The sequence below is a fragment of the Castor canadensis genome, chromosome 1, assembly GCF_047511655.1.
Source record: "Castor canadensis chromosome 1, mCasCan1.hap1v2, whole genome shotgun sequence".
Taxonomy (NCBI): Eukaryota; Metazoa; Chordata; class Mammalia; order Rodentia; family Castoridae; genus Castor; species Castor canadensis.
In genome coordinates this window covers 145,335,929-145,350,619 of record NC_133386.1, presented here as the reverse complement: position 1 = coordinate 145,350,619, position 14,691 = coordinate 145,335,929, and the positions used below count along the sequence as shown (strand labels likewise).

General features: G+C 42.5%; 1 protein-coding gene across 1 annotated transcript in view; it reads right to left on the bottom strand.

Moving 5' to 3' along the window:
* Positions 1-47: 47 nt before the first annotated feature.
* The window catches only part of LOC141425978 (uncharacterized), a 38,645-nt gene continuing 24,001 nt past the window's right edge, over positions 48-14,691 (bottom strand). Inside the window, exons 3-8 of the mRNA XM_074084895.1 lie at positions 12,785-12,849; positions 9,504-9,663; positions 6,429-6,491; positions 2,749-2,817; positions 1,379-1,475; positions 48-663 (exon numbers count right to left, since the gene is read on the bottom strand). Of these exons, the coding sequence (XP_073940996.1) occupies positions 593-663; positions 1,379-1,475; positions 2,749-2,817; positions 6,429-6,491; positions 9,504-9,663; positions 12,785-12,849 (525 nt within the window). The 3' untranslated portion in view covers positions 48-592. The remainder of the gene's footprint in view (positions 664-1,378; positions 1,476-2,748; positions 2,818-6,428; positions 6,492-9,503; positions 9,664-12,784; positions 12,850-14,691) is intronic.

The window sequence follows — 14,691 nt, the reverse complement described above, 5'->3', positions numbered from 1 at the left end:
TAAAATGTTATAATCTACTTTCCACCCAACGTTACAATGTAAGCATATTCTGAGTGGGGAAAGGATTAGTAAACATTTTTAATGACTGTGTTAAAAAATGATCATATAAAAAGAAAAAGGTTATTTTTATTTTAAAAAAATCTTCATGTGATGTACTGTGGGGCACAGACATGATCACTGCCCCGGGTGCAGTGGAAGTCAGGAGGGAGAAGGGCTTAAAGTCACGGGGGCTGAGCTAGCCCCTCCTGCAGGTGTCCTCACTGCCACTACTGGGTCCCTGTTGTCGAATATCAAAGTGGCAAAACCCCATTGACCAAACCCAGAGACTGCCAATAAGTTCTACTTCCAACAGAGTGTCTAAGCTCCAGAAACTTCTCTCAGACCTACCGCCCCTCCTTTGAATTGTCTATTCTACTCTGACTTGACTCTCGGAGCAGATGAAAATGTAAATAATCCTCAGGGGGCCTGGTAAAGAACTCTCTGCCTCCCATTTGCAAGGAGCAATGCTGACAGGGCCTTCTTCCAGGAAGTGGTTCTCTCCCTCCTCTCCTTCCCTGGCCCCAGGATTTCACAGCTGCTCCCCGCCAACACTTCAGTCTTCAGACCTGGAGCTACAGGGTCTGCGGAATTCCTGTCCATATTCGTGGATCCACTTGCTGGCCACTGGGAGAGGGGAGAGAGCAGGGGTCAGCTGGTGGCCGGCTCCAGGGCTGGGCACCCGCTTGCTCAGGCTCCCTCACTTGCTGGGGATGAGGTGGGGAGTGAGCACCTTCTAAACTCCGGCACCCAGCCGCTCATTTGCCTGGCCTAGTCCTGACCCCACTGTGGACTACATGCTATTTCTTCTAACAAAGTTAAATACCTCTTGGAGATTTTCTAGATGACATCGACTGTAAACTAATTTTCAAACTGGCAGCATCCATCTCAGCATGAGTCCTCTTCCACTTCCCCTCTGTCTTCAGAGCTAAGTGCTCTGGGATGGACACGCACACACACACACCACAGTCACGTTCATCAGCTGCTTATCCATCGCTTCCTTATTGGACCGCCTCCTACTGGAGAGGCACTAGATGGCAGCAGTGGGGGATCTCTGGTTCTCTCCTTGGAGCAGAACAACATCTGCTGTGCCCAGGAGTCAAGGCCTCTCTGGTCAGGTCAGGACACCTGCTCTATGATAGGACCCTGGCTCTTCATGGGCTCCCAAACTGTTGTGGGAACTCCGTTGATGATGTGATCAATGTAACAGCATTACAATGAAGCCTTCGGAATGCGGGGCGGGGCGGGAGGGGGGAGAGCTGTTCTGTTTCCCACCTACTCCTGATTTCACTTTTCTCTGCACCCCTCACTGCATTTCTTCACCTAGAAGGGCAGGCCTTACCCCACTTATCTCCCACTAGGACAGGACAGCCAGCATGAAGTGTGTCGTCATCTCCCTCACCATTCCTATGCAGATTCCACCAAAACAGTGCTGCGTTCTGAAAACAAGAAGGCCCAGCCCTGGTGAGACTCAGTCTAGAATGTCTTCTCTTGGGAAGTGCGTGACTAAGGACAAAGCATGTAAGCCATTCAACAAAACTTTCCACGCAGTTCAGGGCAAAGCACACATAAAATGGCACAGATGACATAAGTGGCTATTCACTCACGCAGGCATAGCTCACTGACTGAGGGCCTGCTCTGCTCCAGGTCCTGGCCATGCAGCCAAATCATATCCAGTTCTGCTGTTGAGAGCTCAAGAGAGACAGACATAAAGGAGACCAGGACAGGATAAGTGCAATGAGTGCTAGAAGAAAGGTGAGCTTGGGTGTCATGGGATCCCTTAGGACAGATGCCCAGCGGTACCCATGAGTTGGAACAAGATAATCCTCACACAACTGAGTACGTTGCTAGTTCAGCAGCTTTTGCTCCTTTAAGCACTTGCTGCCAACCCCTAGAGAGCCGGCATCATCATAGTCCTCCTTCAGTCCAAGCAAACAAGTTGACACTTGGGGCCTTGAAATCATGGTACTAGGGAGCAAAGTTTAGACTCAAGCCAAGGTGTTCTAACTGCAAATCCTCTGTGTTCGTCCCCTGCTGTGCACTGCTTTTTTTGGTCCTATCTACTTCCTATAGATTTACTTTAAATTTGGCCATTAGACAAGACCAAACCCAAGGTAATGAAGCCTGTGTTTCCAAACCTAGACGAGACGCCAAACCCCTAGGCCCTCACAGACAATGGTGTTTGCTTATTGGATGCTTAGGATGTGCCAGGCACTGTGCTAAGTGCTTTATAGGCATGATCTTTCTTATTCCTCTGCCTTTCGTTCCTGAACTAAGTAAGGGCTGTCAGGAGTTTGACTGATCTGAAACTTGTGGGAAATACTCATGCATTAAACACATTGCTTGTCACATGGTTCTCTTCTGATCTGTTTTTTCCATAGCTCTTCCTGTGGTGCATAGTTACTGACTGTTATTCTCAGTGAGGCCCTGTGGAAAAGGTTCTGGGTCTTTCTCTATACCCTCAGTGCCCTAGCTTTCAGTGTGGATGGAACTGATGCTGTGGGAACTAGCTGCTGTGGAGGAGCCGAAGGCGTATCAGAGATCTTACCTTTGAAAAGCTCTGTTGTAACAGCGAAGACAAGCATGTCATCATCTACTTGTAACCTCTTTTTTATCCCCTCTCCCAGGTATCAGCTCATGAGCAGATAGTGTGAAGGGTAGGGAGTTAGTTCCATGCATAAGCCCCATCTTCTGGGACTGGGCCCCACTCACCTTAACCACAGGCATGCTAAAGTTGGCATAGATGAAGGCCGTGGCTCCTCCAGCTTCCACCGAGCTCAGCTACAGTGCAGGAGGAAGAAGCCAGAGTTAAAATAGCTGCTGCTGTCCCTACTCTGTCAGGTGCTCATAAACCTGTTGTCTGAGGTCATTTCTGCATAGACTCCCTCCTATGCTCCCCTATTTAAACTCTGGGAGCAATACTTAAAAGACAATCATCCAACTTCAGAATTCAGAGAGCCTCCACCATGGCACTGGTGCCTTGCCTTCAGGACAAGATTTTGGAATTCCTTCTTTCTTCTTCCTTCCTGCTAACATCTTTATCAAGGGCAACAATAAGTAGATTCAAACTCTAATTGAGACCCTCATAGAGAAATACATTTCACATCATAATCCAGCACACACACACCCACACACAGCCCTTTCATAAGACATTTTTCCTACATGAGCTATCCCTGATGTTTCCTATTTCATTTTGTTCTATTTTAGTTCAGTTTTCTAAAATGCTGACCACATCTAATCAATCTCACTACCAACTAATGGTTCATGACTTATGACTTGGAAACAAGTTTAGACTACAACGATTTGTTTTGAAAGACCGGCATCAAAGGAACAGCTCAGTGCACCTGATGGCAGGTTCCCCAGATCACTCAGGTCCCCTCTAAGCTCAGGACTTTCACTGTGGGAATATTATTGGGTTTTGGATGTTTTCTTAATATGAAGTTTTTTTCTGGTTGTCAAAGAAATACATAATAGCCATATGGATTTTTAAAACATAGGAACATATTAAAAAGTAGTATCACACATCATCTTACAATCCAGAAAAAAACATTTTTAGTTTACACAGTAATCACTGGAATTTAATGAGTAATATTTGGCACTTATAGTAGACATTTATGTAGTCCTTACAAACATATTATCTCACCCACGCCTCACAAAAATCCTGTGAATTAAGATTGTTATCACTCACATTTTAAAAATGGGAAAATCAAGACTAGAGAGATTAACTGCTTTACAAAAGGTCACATTAACTCTTCCATGACAAAGCCAGATTTGAGCCAAGCCAGTGCGATCTGGCTAGAGTGCCTGCTCAAAGCTGTCATGCTACACTGTTGAACATTTAGGTCATTTCCCAATATTTACTATTATAAACAACACTGTGCTGAACATCTTAATGAAGGAAATTATTTTTGCATTTCCTTTGTTTTCAGAGGAAGGAGCCCTAGTGTTAGTATTATTAGGTCATAAGGGTGTGCATAAATTTAATACTTTTGATACATACTGCTAAGTTATTTTCTCACCAGACTATGACAAGGAAGAACTAGTTTTACCCCACTACCAGAAGGTTCATGTTTAATCTTGTGGCAATAAAACCATACCCACTTGTGTTTTAGAGCAAAAACTACAGGAGTTAGGTTGTTGGCATTGGTTAGAGGGAAGTGAACTGACTTGGGGATTCAGAACCTGGAGAAGGCAGTGATGGTTTTGGTCAATAAGAAACTGGATGGTTTTCTTCTAAGCCCCCTCTTCCTGTTGCGTAATCCTGCAATCCTTTCCCTGTGGTTTTACAATGTAATGGAAAGGAATGACTCACTAACAAATTAAAAAGAGTATCTGACTCAGCATGCCATGGAGCTCATGAGGAAGGCATGGCTGTGACGGTGGGAGGAAGAGAATCCTCCCTCTGAGAACCTCTCACTATTTCATACGAGGACTGGATCTTATGTCCAGTCTGAAAACCACTAACCTGATTTCAACTCAATTCTCTGCACCTCTTAAAGATTATTTTCTCCCTACAATATCATTTGTTTCAAACAAACTTCAACAGTTGCCTTTAGAAATCTTTGATGGTCTTTATGCAACCTGAAAATGAAAGAATTAGACATCACCAAGCACTTCCTAGGTACCATGACACCGATTCCCCCTGATGGGGTCCTTTACTTGCTTGGTGGGACACAATGATAGGAACAAAAAGTTGAAACTTTCCAGAGTTTCATCGCCCTTCATTATCTCATCAGATCTTCATGACAACCCTGTGAGGAAGTGTAGGGCAAGAAAATGAGCTCAAATAATTGATGAAATTTGTAGCAAATGAAGCTGACTGACTCCTAAATCAAGTGCATTCCATTCCACAGTGTCTCAAATGCTTAAAAACCAAACGTACGTGCATGTTCGTGTGTGTGTGTGTGTGTGTGTGTGTGTGCGCGCGCGTGCAGTACTGGGGTTTTGAGCTCAGGGCCTCCACCTTGAGCCACTCTGCCAGCCTTTTTTTGTGAAGGGTTTTTTCATTTGCCCAGGCTGGCCTCAAACTGTAATCTGCCTCCTGATCTCTGCCTCCTGAGTAGCTAGGATTACAGGTGTGAGCCACCAGCGCCCGGCAGCCTACATATATGTTCTTTACTGAGTTCCCATCCTGCCTTTGCTGTAGTAACTGGACCCTGTAACCAGGGAACCAGTCATAGGAGACACTGGGGGATAAACAGAAATATATTGTGCTCCTAGATACTTGTATTTTGTAGTTGATAGCTACATTCTTTACTTCGTGTGACCTCTTGTTAACTTGGCTGACCGGTGATGCAACCAATGGCAGATCTGAAATGTGCTCCCTGCCTAGACACCTGACTTCAGCGATCCCTCTATGCCTATCAGAATGGCCACCAGGAGGCCAGACACAATTGTAAATGACAGCCTCCAGTTCTGTAGGAAGCACAAAACTGAGCCACTTAGAGATTCGCATTGGACCTGCTGGCATAGAGATGACATAGAACACTGGCCTCCGACTGTCATTTCTTGGTGTACTGAACAGACCAGATCCAGCCCTGAGAGAAGAGGAAGCCCTGGGTGGGGGGTGGTGTCTGCCACTCTAGTGAGCCTGAAACCAGGGCTTCATCTTTGGTCGTTATTCAGAGCCCTCATGTTGCCATGTTTATCCTTCAGTTAACAGTAATTAAATCTCTTCTAGTAAGTGAGTGCTTCTAATAATCTCTCCTAAGTGACAGATGACTGGAATTATAGCTTGTTTGTGGAGAAGGAAATAAACTCATGTGACCTGAAGTGAAAGGGACAGGTGAGACAATAAAGACTGGGAACACATCCTGTAGAACCAGGCCAGGAATCAAGAGAGGAGGCCAATTTATTGTTTCATTATTTTCTTTAAGGGAGTATAGTGGAGATTTTACTGAAGATTTTTTGGGGTGATAGGAAGAGAGCTTTCATTATGTATCAGAGGGACATACTGAATTTCTTGGTAGGTGTCCCTGTCCTTCAGTCTGAGCTGCCTCATTTCTTTCTGTCCTAGCTCCACAGCAAAACTTACAGGTCCATGCTTTTCAACACTGACTAGGTTGTAGGATCTCAGAGAGAAACTCTTGTATCCTCTTCCTGTCTCTTGGCCTTCAAAGTAACCCCACTTCCCATCATAACCCACTGCTGACAGCAAGGTCATATTCATGCCTGCACACTGTAAGCTGTTTGAGGTTGGAAAGCCTGGCCTGTGTTCCTTTATGTGTCCTACAGTGCCTAACGACACTCTCTGAAATTCACAAAATTCCTAGAGATTTTCACGCTCAGTACCAGATTAAATCAATATTTGAAATTGCTTTGAAAACCATTAAATAAAAGAGACATAAGTAGTCAGGAAGTAAGAAGCTTGGTCCGTCCACAGCAAGACTCACATAGATCATAAATGTAGCAACTCGGTTCCCAGACTTCATCCTGTAGAGGGGGCTGCTTGGCGACTGAGACAAAAATAGAACACATCATTGTTTTATGCAGATGGCACAAGAGTGACAGCCACGATCCCACCATTAGTACAAGAAGGGATATGGTATAGCCCTGATACACCGAGTGGAGTATATGCTGAATTTTGCTGACAAGTATTCAGTATACTTCTTTATTAGGCACTAATTTATTAGATACACAAATAATGAATTGTGTACTAATCAAACAGAACTACTTGTTAGTAGTGAAAGCGCTATATTAAACCTTTGTGTTCTTTATGGAACAAATACATTAATGTATAAAATATTATACATAATTTTTCTGTTAAAATTATATCAAATCATAAGATTGGACTTCCAACTATTTTTCAGAGAGATACACTATTTTCTTTTTTGTTGTGCGACAATCTGAAATATAATTTCCATACCACAAAATTTGCCCATCATAAGTGTACAATTTGATGAATTTCAGCAAAGTTCTACCATCCCTACAGTCCAGTTTTAGAACATTTCCATCTGTTCGATAAGTTCCTTTGTTCTAGTTTGTAGTCAATACCTGTACAATCCTGGGCAACCCATTTATCTACTTTTTATCTCTATAGTTTTGCCTATAAATAGAATCATAAAGTAGTTAGACTTTTGTCCCTGGCTCCTTTCGCTTGCAGACTGTATGCAAGTGGACCAGCACATTAATGTGTGACAATACGTCTATGTCATTAGGTGTAGCAGCAGTCCACACCGCTGAGTAGTAAGTATTCCATTGTGCAGATGTGTCAAAACTTGTCCATTCACCTGTGGATGGGATTGGGCTCTTTCTAAATCTTAGGTATTACAAATAAAGCTACTATAAACATTCATGTGCAAATATTTTGCCTTTTTTTTTTTTGGTGGTACTGGGGTTTGAACTCAGGGCCTCACACTTGCTAGGCAGGTGCTCTACCACTTGAGCCACTCCACCAGCATGTGCAAGTTTTTGCATAGGCAGTATATTTTCTTTTCTCTTGAGTAAAATACCTGGGATCAAAATGGCTGGATCATACGTAGTTATAGCTTTAACTTTGTAAGAAATTGCCAAACTCTTTTCCAACATGGCTGTACTATTTTACATTCCTCAGTAGTGTCTGAGAGGTTCAGTTTCTCCCTCTCTTCAGCAACGTTTGGTATGCTCCACCGTTTTTAGTTTCGCTGTTCTAACAGAAGCGCCATGCTATTTCATTGCAGTTTTAATTTGCATTTCCCTGAAGATGTTGAGTCTTTTCATTTGCTTATTTGCCACCTATTTATCTTCTTTCAAGTGCTTAATCAAACAATCTTTTTCCCATTTAAAAATATCTGACTTGTTTGTCATATTACTGAGTTATAAAAGTTGTACATCTGCTTTGGATATAAGTCCTTTTATGTATTTTTTTATTCATATAGTCCTTTAATGTATGATTTACAAATGTAGCCCAGGCTGCCCTTGAGCTGGAGGTCCTCCTACCTCAGCCTCAGTGCTGAAATCTGAGACAGATTTTCATTTTCTAATGGTGTTTTTGACAAGCAAAGGATTTAAATTCTGATGAGGTCCAATTTATTACATTTTCTTCATTTATGGATTATGTTTTGGTGTCTTATCTAATAAGACACTAACCTGTGGTCATAAAGAATTTCTCTTGGCTGGCTGTTGTGGTACACACTTATAATCCCAGCTACTTGGGAAGTAGAAACAGGAGGATTGAAGTTGGAGGCAGCCCAGGTAAAAAGTCAATGAGATTTTATCTCAAAAATCAACAGGGTGGAATGGTGCACAACTGTAATCCCAGCTACTCCAGAGGCAAAGGTAGGAGGATCTCAGTCTGAGGCCACCTGGGCAAAAACACAAGACTCTATCTGAAAAACACTAAAAAGGACTGGAGGGGTGGTTCAAGAGACAGAGGGCTTGCCTACCAAGTGTGAGGCCCTGAGTTCAAGCCCCATTACTAAAAAAATATTTTTCTACTTGTTTTCTTCCAGAAGTTTTATAGTTTTGTATTTTACATTTAGGTCTATGATCTATTTTGCATTATTTGTCATAAATGGCATGAGAAATGGTTGTACAGTTATTGCCATTATTTTACAAGTAGATTATCGAATTGTTCCAGAACCATTTGTTGAAAAGACCATATTTTCTTCACTAAATTTCCCTGGCACTTTGTCAACAAAACAACTGACCACCAACATGTGAATTTATTTCTGGATTCTCCATTCTGTTCCATCAATCTACACGTCTATCCTTGGATCAGTATTATACTGCTTTGATTCTCTTAGCTCTATACTAAGCTTTGAGATTAGGGAGTTTGTGTTCTCCAAGTTTGTAATTCTCTTTCAAAATTGTTTGGCTGTTCTAGATCCTTTGCATTTCCATATTCATTTTAGGATCAGCTTGTTAATTTCTAAAAAAAAAAAATAATAAGCCTTTTGCAGTTTTGATAAAGTTGGGACTGAACCTATCAATTTTGGGGAGGTCTTTTTTCTTTTCTGATTCTTGGTGTTGAGCATCTTTTTGTATGTTTGTGCCTATCTATATACCGCAAGTCCTTTTCTCATTTTTATTATAATTATTAAGGCACATTAACTGTATGACTTAATGAGTTTCCCTGTGATGTTTCCCTACATGCATCTATTGTGCTTTGATTCTGTCCACCTTCTTGGTAGGGTCTTTTTACAAAAAACAAAATTTGGTATTGTCAACAAAAGTGGGCAGTTGAGATCATGAAGAAAGGAGAGGAACTGAGGGGAGGACAATCCTTACTGGTACATCCGCAAAGTGAAGTGGGAGAGGTAATTCCATCACAGGCACATTCTTCCCCCACTAGCAAATTCTGGAGGGGGAGATGTGGCAGATAGGAAGATAAAGCAGCAGCAATCGGCTGAAAGCAAAGCTTTCAGATATTCCTAGAATAAGAACCTTTGTGCTAGGGTTCCCTTAGTTTCCCTGAGAAACCTGTAACAGTTTTGCCTCAGAGAAATAAACAACGCACTGGCCCTCTACCTAGGAGACCCCATGGTTACCGTTGCATGGTCGAAGTGGGGCTCATAGTGTCCTCCGATCCCGTAGTTCACCACCTGGAGATACTCTGCATGGGGAGACTGGACATCAAGGCCTGTGATGACAGCAATGCGGTGGTCAAGGGTCCCCAGTATTGGGTCAACGGTGTCCTTCAGCCAGGCACTAAAACACAGATTGGTGCATAAGTGATTTGACGTGAGAAATGACTACCTGATGTCTGTGCATGAATGAATGAATGAATGAACGAACAAACGAACAAATGAGTCATGTCAACTGTCAGAGGAAGGAAGGGAGGAAAAGAGGGAGGAGGCAGGCAGCCATGAATCCCTCATCACTCACGTCTGGTGTGCCTAGTCCACCTGGTCCTCTGTGTCAACAGTCACACATTCATTTACTCAACCTTCTCCAAGGTCCACTAACTGTGAGGCCTGTGCTAGATGCTGAGGCTACAGAGTGGAAGTTCACAGCACACCGGCTCATGACTCAATGACCCTAAAACTGCTATGTTCTAAAGCTGTCTGCAGCAGAGGGAGGCAAGTGCAATGGAGTAAGCTTGAGATGTGAAGTAATTAAATTTCAGCATGCACACTTGGACCCCAGCTACCTGGGAGGAGGCTGCAGGAGGATCACTTGAGCTCAGGAGTTTGGAGCCAGACTGGGCAGCACAGTGAGAACCTGTCTCAAAAGGAAAAAAAAAAAAAAAAGAAAGAAAGAAAGAAGGAAGGAAGGAAGGAGGGTGGGAGGGAGGTAAAGAAGTAAGACTAGTCCTGTCAGGTACTTAACCTCTAATCTAAGGGTCAGTGTACTCATCTATAAAATGGGAGCGACGATAAGATCTAAGTCACAGCCTTGTGAAAATTGTAAGAGAAACGCTTATGGAGATGTTTGTAAGCATACATTACTGATCACTGTGAAACCCAGGAGATTCTCTGCTCCTTGGCTCCACTCTGTGCAAACCAGAACAGTCAAAGGCCAGAGCACAGCCCAGTTTCTTCCTGAATTCCTGAAGTGGAAACTTTGGAGTCAGAAATGAGGTCTCTGGGAAATGAGGATGTATTCCCCAAATAAAGCCATTGGCCCTCCTGGGAAGACCATGAGCCTCTGAGGGAAGAGAGGCCGGGTCTGCTAGCAGAAGACCACTTCTTTTCTGTTTAAGTGATGGGTTCATTTGTTCATTCCTCCGCATGGAGTACATGCAACTTACTAGTTCGCAAAGACATCCAAGGCAATGCTCATGGACTACGTGGGAGAAGAAACACAAATATAACTAAGTAAATATTAGAGTGAAAAAATGAAAAATAGACTTGACAGTGCTGAGGAGCACATAGGAAGGAGAAGTGAATTCTGCCGGACACTGAGGTAAGATGGCAACATTTAAGCAAAATTTTGAAGGGTAAAAATTTCAATGATGGAAGAGGCAGGAGTATTTGGGCCTAAACAGCCAAGCACAAACATAGGGGTGTGGCAATAAATAACATGTGCAAATGCTGATGCATCTGGTCTGTGACAGAAGTAATGGGAGAAAGTTCTGGAAGAGTAGGCTCAGTGCATGAGGTGGAAAGATGAGGAGCCCAAGGGAGGAATCTGAATTTTTCTTTATTGTTTAAATGTGTCCTCAGAAGTCCACGTGTTGGAAACTTCATCCCCAAATTCATATGTTAATGGATCTGGGGGGAAATGAGGCTGCCATACTGTCATCAGCAGCTTTCTAAGAAGAGAGACCTGAACTAGCACACTCACTCTCTGTCTCTCCATGCAATGCTTTCTGCCATGTTATGATGCAGGAAGAAGGCCCTGACCAGGGGCTCTTAAACTTCCCAGCCTGCAGAACCATAAGCTAAATGAACCTCTGTTCTTTATAAATTACCCATCCTGTGGTATTCAGTTATTGCAACAGAAAATAGCCTAGGACGTGGTAATGGATAGTCAGTGGAGGCACGTGAGCAAGAAAATGACCTGGCATATCAGAGTTCCCTGGTGACCTTTTGTTTATTTGTTTTGCTTTTATTGAGACAAGGTCTTACTATATAACCCACACTGGCTTTGAACTTGTTCTGTAGCTCAAGTTGGCCTCGAACTTGCAATCCTCTGCCTCCATCTCCTGAGTGCTATACAGGCATGTACCTGTATAGCACTAAGCCCCTGGTGACATTTTGAGAGACCATTTCCAGTGAAGTTATGAGGACAGAACCAAAAGTCAAAGGACTGAGGAGTGATATGAGGGGAGAAGGAGGAGGTAGTTTGATCTGAAAACTGAAGAAACTGCTTACTCCCTAAAAGCACGCATCTAAATAGAAGGTTGACTTTTCTCTATCACACTAGAATTTCAGAAAGGTTAGAAAAAAAACAATAAAGCTGAGGTTATATAGACCTCCCCAAATTTACAGAAAAACTCCCAATATGAAAGATCCCCAACTTTACCAGACCAAATAACGTCAGCTAAAATGATTCTGAATCAAAGCTTTCCTCTCTCACCACACTTCCCAGATGACCCAGACCAACCCCATCAGATCTGGCCTCTCCCCAGGGATAGAGACGCTGTCTCCCATGGCTTTGATGGACAGTTCTCCTTCACTATCTCCCCAGTCCTGTCCTCACCACGCAAGCAAAAGGCTGGCAGGGAGGGGGGCGGGGAGTCAGGGATGGAGAGAAAGGATAAAGCCAGGTGCTCACAAGGAACTAATCTTCTGGCCCAGCTGTCATGTCCAGGGAGTTCATGCCTCCCTCTTGCCTGGGCCTTGTCAAGTCATGCTTTGCATATGAGTCAGGAAGTGGGTGGACTTTACGGAAGTCAAATTCTGAATGTGAGAGGACTGTAATCTTTGGAAGAGCAGTTCTGGTTAGGAGAACAACTAGATGCTTATGTTCTGGTTTTGAGTTTTTTCAAGTCTTTCTCTAATTAATTAATTAGTTAATTCCTCAGATGATATAACAATCCATGGAAGACTGGGGTGATGGGAGTGGAAACTTCTCCCTCTTAGAAAGGAATGTATGTGTCAGACTTGGTGGTACATGCCTATAATCCTAGCACTCAGGAGGCAGAGACAGGAGGATTGAGAGCTCAAGGCCAGCCTGGGCAACATAGCAAGACCCTGTTTTAAAAAAAAGATAGAGAGAGAGACAGAGGGAGACAGAGACAGAGAGAAGGTATAGACATTAACTACAGGTTCTCTAACAGCATCTTCGACCATCACTGATAGCCCTTGCTAACCAGGCAGTCAGCTGTGCCCCAAACCTGAGTGAGGCAGCAGGCAGGTCCTCTGCAAAGAAGGGCCCTTCTTACCTTTTGCTGATGCAGTACTCCACTTGTAACTGCTTTTCTCCTGAGGCCACCACTGATCTCTGGAGCTGGTGGGAAGAAAAGATAAAGTCCAAGTGGTTATGATGCAAAGGGAAGGACTGTCCTGTCCCCTCCCTGAAGCATACAATTGGTATTTGCTGATGAAATGGCAGACAGGGCCAACAGCAGGAAAGCCTGGGCTCTGTGGCAGCCTGCTCCCTTTGAACAATTCTGACTAAAGCCCTTCTGCATAAAATCACAGTCGGTTTTGTTGCAAGTGCCTTGATTATGAAAAAACTGCACCAGGTTTGAAGTCACTCCTTTAACCTAATGCCTCTATTTTGTTCTGAATTTCTGGACATAGCATTTAAATTATTATTGCTATTATTATCATTATTTTGCTGTGCTGAGGTTTCAACTCAGGGCTTGTGCTTTCTAGGCAGATGCTCTATCACTTGGGCTAAGTCCCCAAGCCCACATTTAAACAGACCCCTGGCAAACCTCACTAAAATGAGGAGAGAAAAAACCCAAATTAGTAGAATCAGGAATGTTAAAGGGGAGATAACAACAAACACCATGGAAGTCCAGGAAATCATCAGAGACTACTTTGAGAACCTATATTCAAATAAATTTGAAAATCTTAAAGAAATGGACAGATTTCTAGACACATATGATCATCCAAAACTGAACCAAGAGGAAATTAATCACCTGAATAGACCTATAACACAAAATGAAATTGAAGCAGCAATCAAGAGTCTCCCCTAAAAGAAAAGTCCAGAACCTGATGGATTCTCTGATAAATTCTATCAGACCTTTAAAGAAGAACTGATACCAACCCTCCTTAAACTGTTCCATGAAACAGAAAGGGAAGGAAAACTGCCTAACACATTTTATGAAGCCAATATTACACTTATCCCAAAACCAGGCAAAGACACCTCCAAAAAGGAGAACAATAGGCCAATCTCCTTAATGAACATTGATGCAAAAATCCTCAACAAAATAATGGCAAACCAAATTCAACAACACATCAAAAATATTATTCACCACGACCAAGTAGGCTTCATCCCAGGAATGCAGGGGTGGTTCAACATACAAAAATCAATAAACGTAATAAACCACGATAACAGAAGCAAAGACAAAAGCCACTTGATCATCTCAATAGATGCAGAAAAAGCCTTTGATAATATCCAACATCATTTCATGAAAAAAGCTCTAAGAAAACTAGGAATAGAAGGAAAGTACCTCAACATTATAAAAGCTATATATGACAAACCTACAGCCAGCATTATACTTAACAGAGAAAAACTGAAACCATTCCCTCTAAAATCAGGAACCAGACAAGGATGCCCACTAGCTCCACTCCTATTCAACATAGTACTGGAATTCCTAGCCAGAGCAATTAGGCAAGAAGAAGGAATAAAAGGAATACAAATAGGTAAAGAAACTGTCAAAATATCCCTATTTGCAGATGACATGATCCTATACCTTAAAGACCCAAAAAACTCTACTCAGAAGCTTCTAGACATCATCAATAGCTACAACAAGGTAGCAGGACATAAAATCAACATAGAAAAATCATTACCATTTCTATACACTAATAATGAACAAACTGAAAAAGAATGTATAAAAACAATTCCATTTACAATAGCCTCAAAAAAATCAAATACCTAGGTGTAAACCTAACAAAAGATGTGAAGGGACCTCTACAAGGAAAACTATAAACTTCTGAAGAAAGAGATTGAGGAAGACTATAGAAAGTGGAGAGATCTCCCATGCTCATGGATTGGTAGAATCAACATAGTAAAAATGTCTATATTCCCAAAAGTAATCTACATGTTTAATGCAATTCCCATCAAAATTCCAATGACATTCATTAAAGAGATTGAAAAATCTACTGTTAAATTTATATG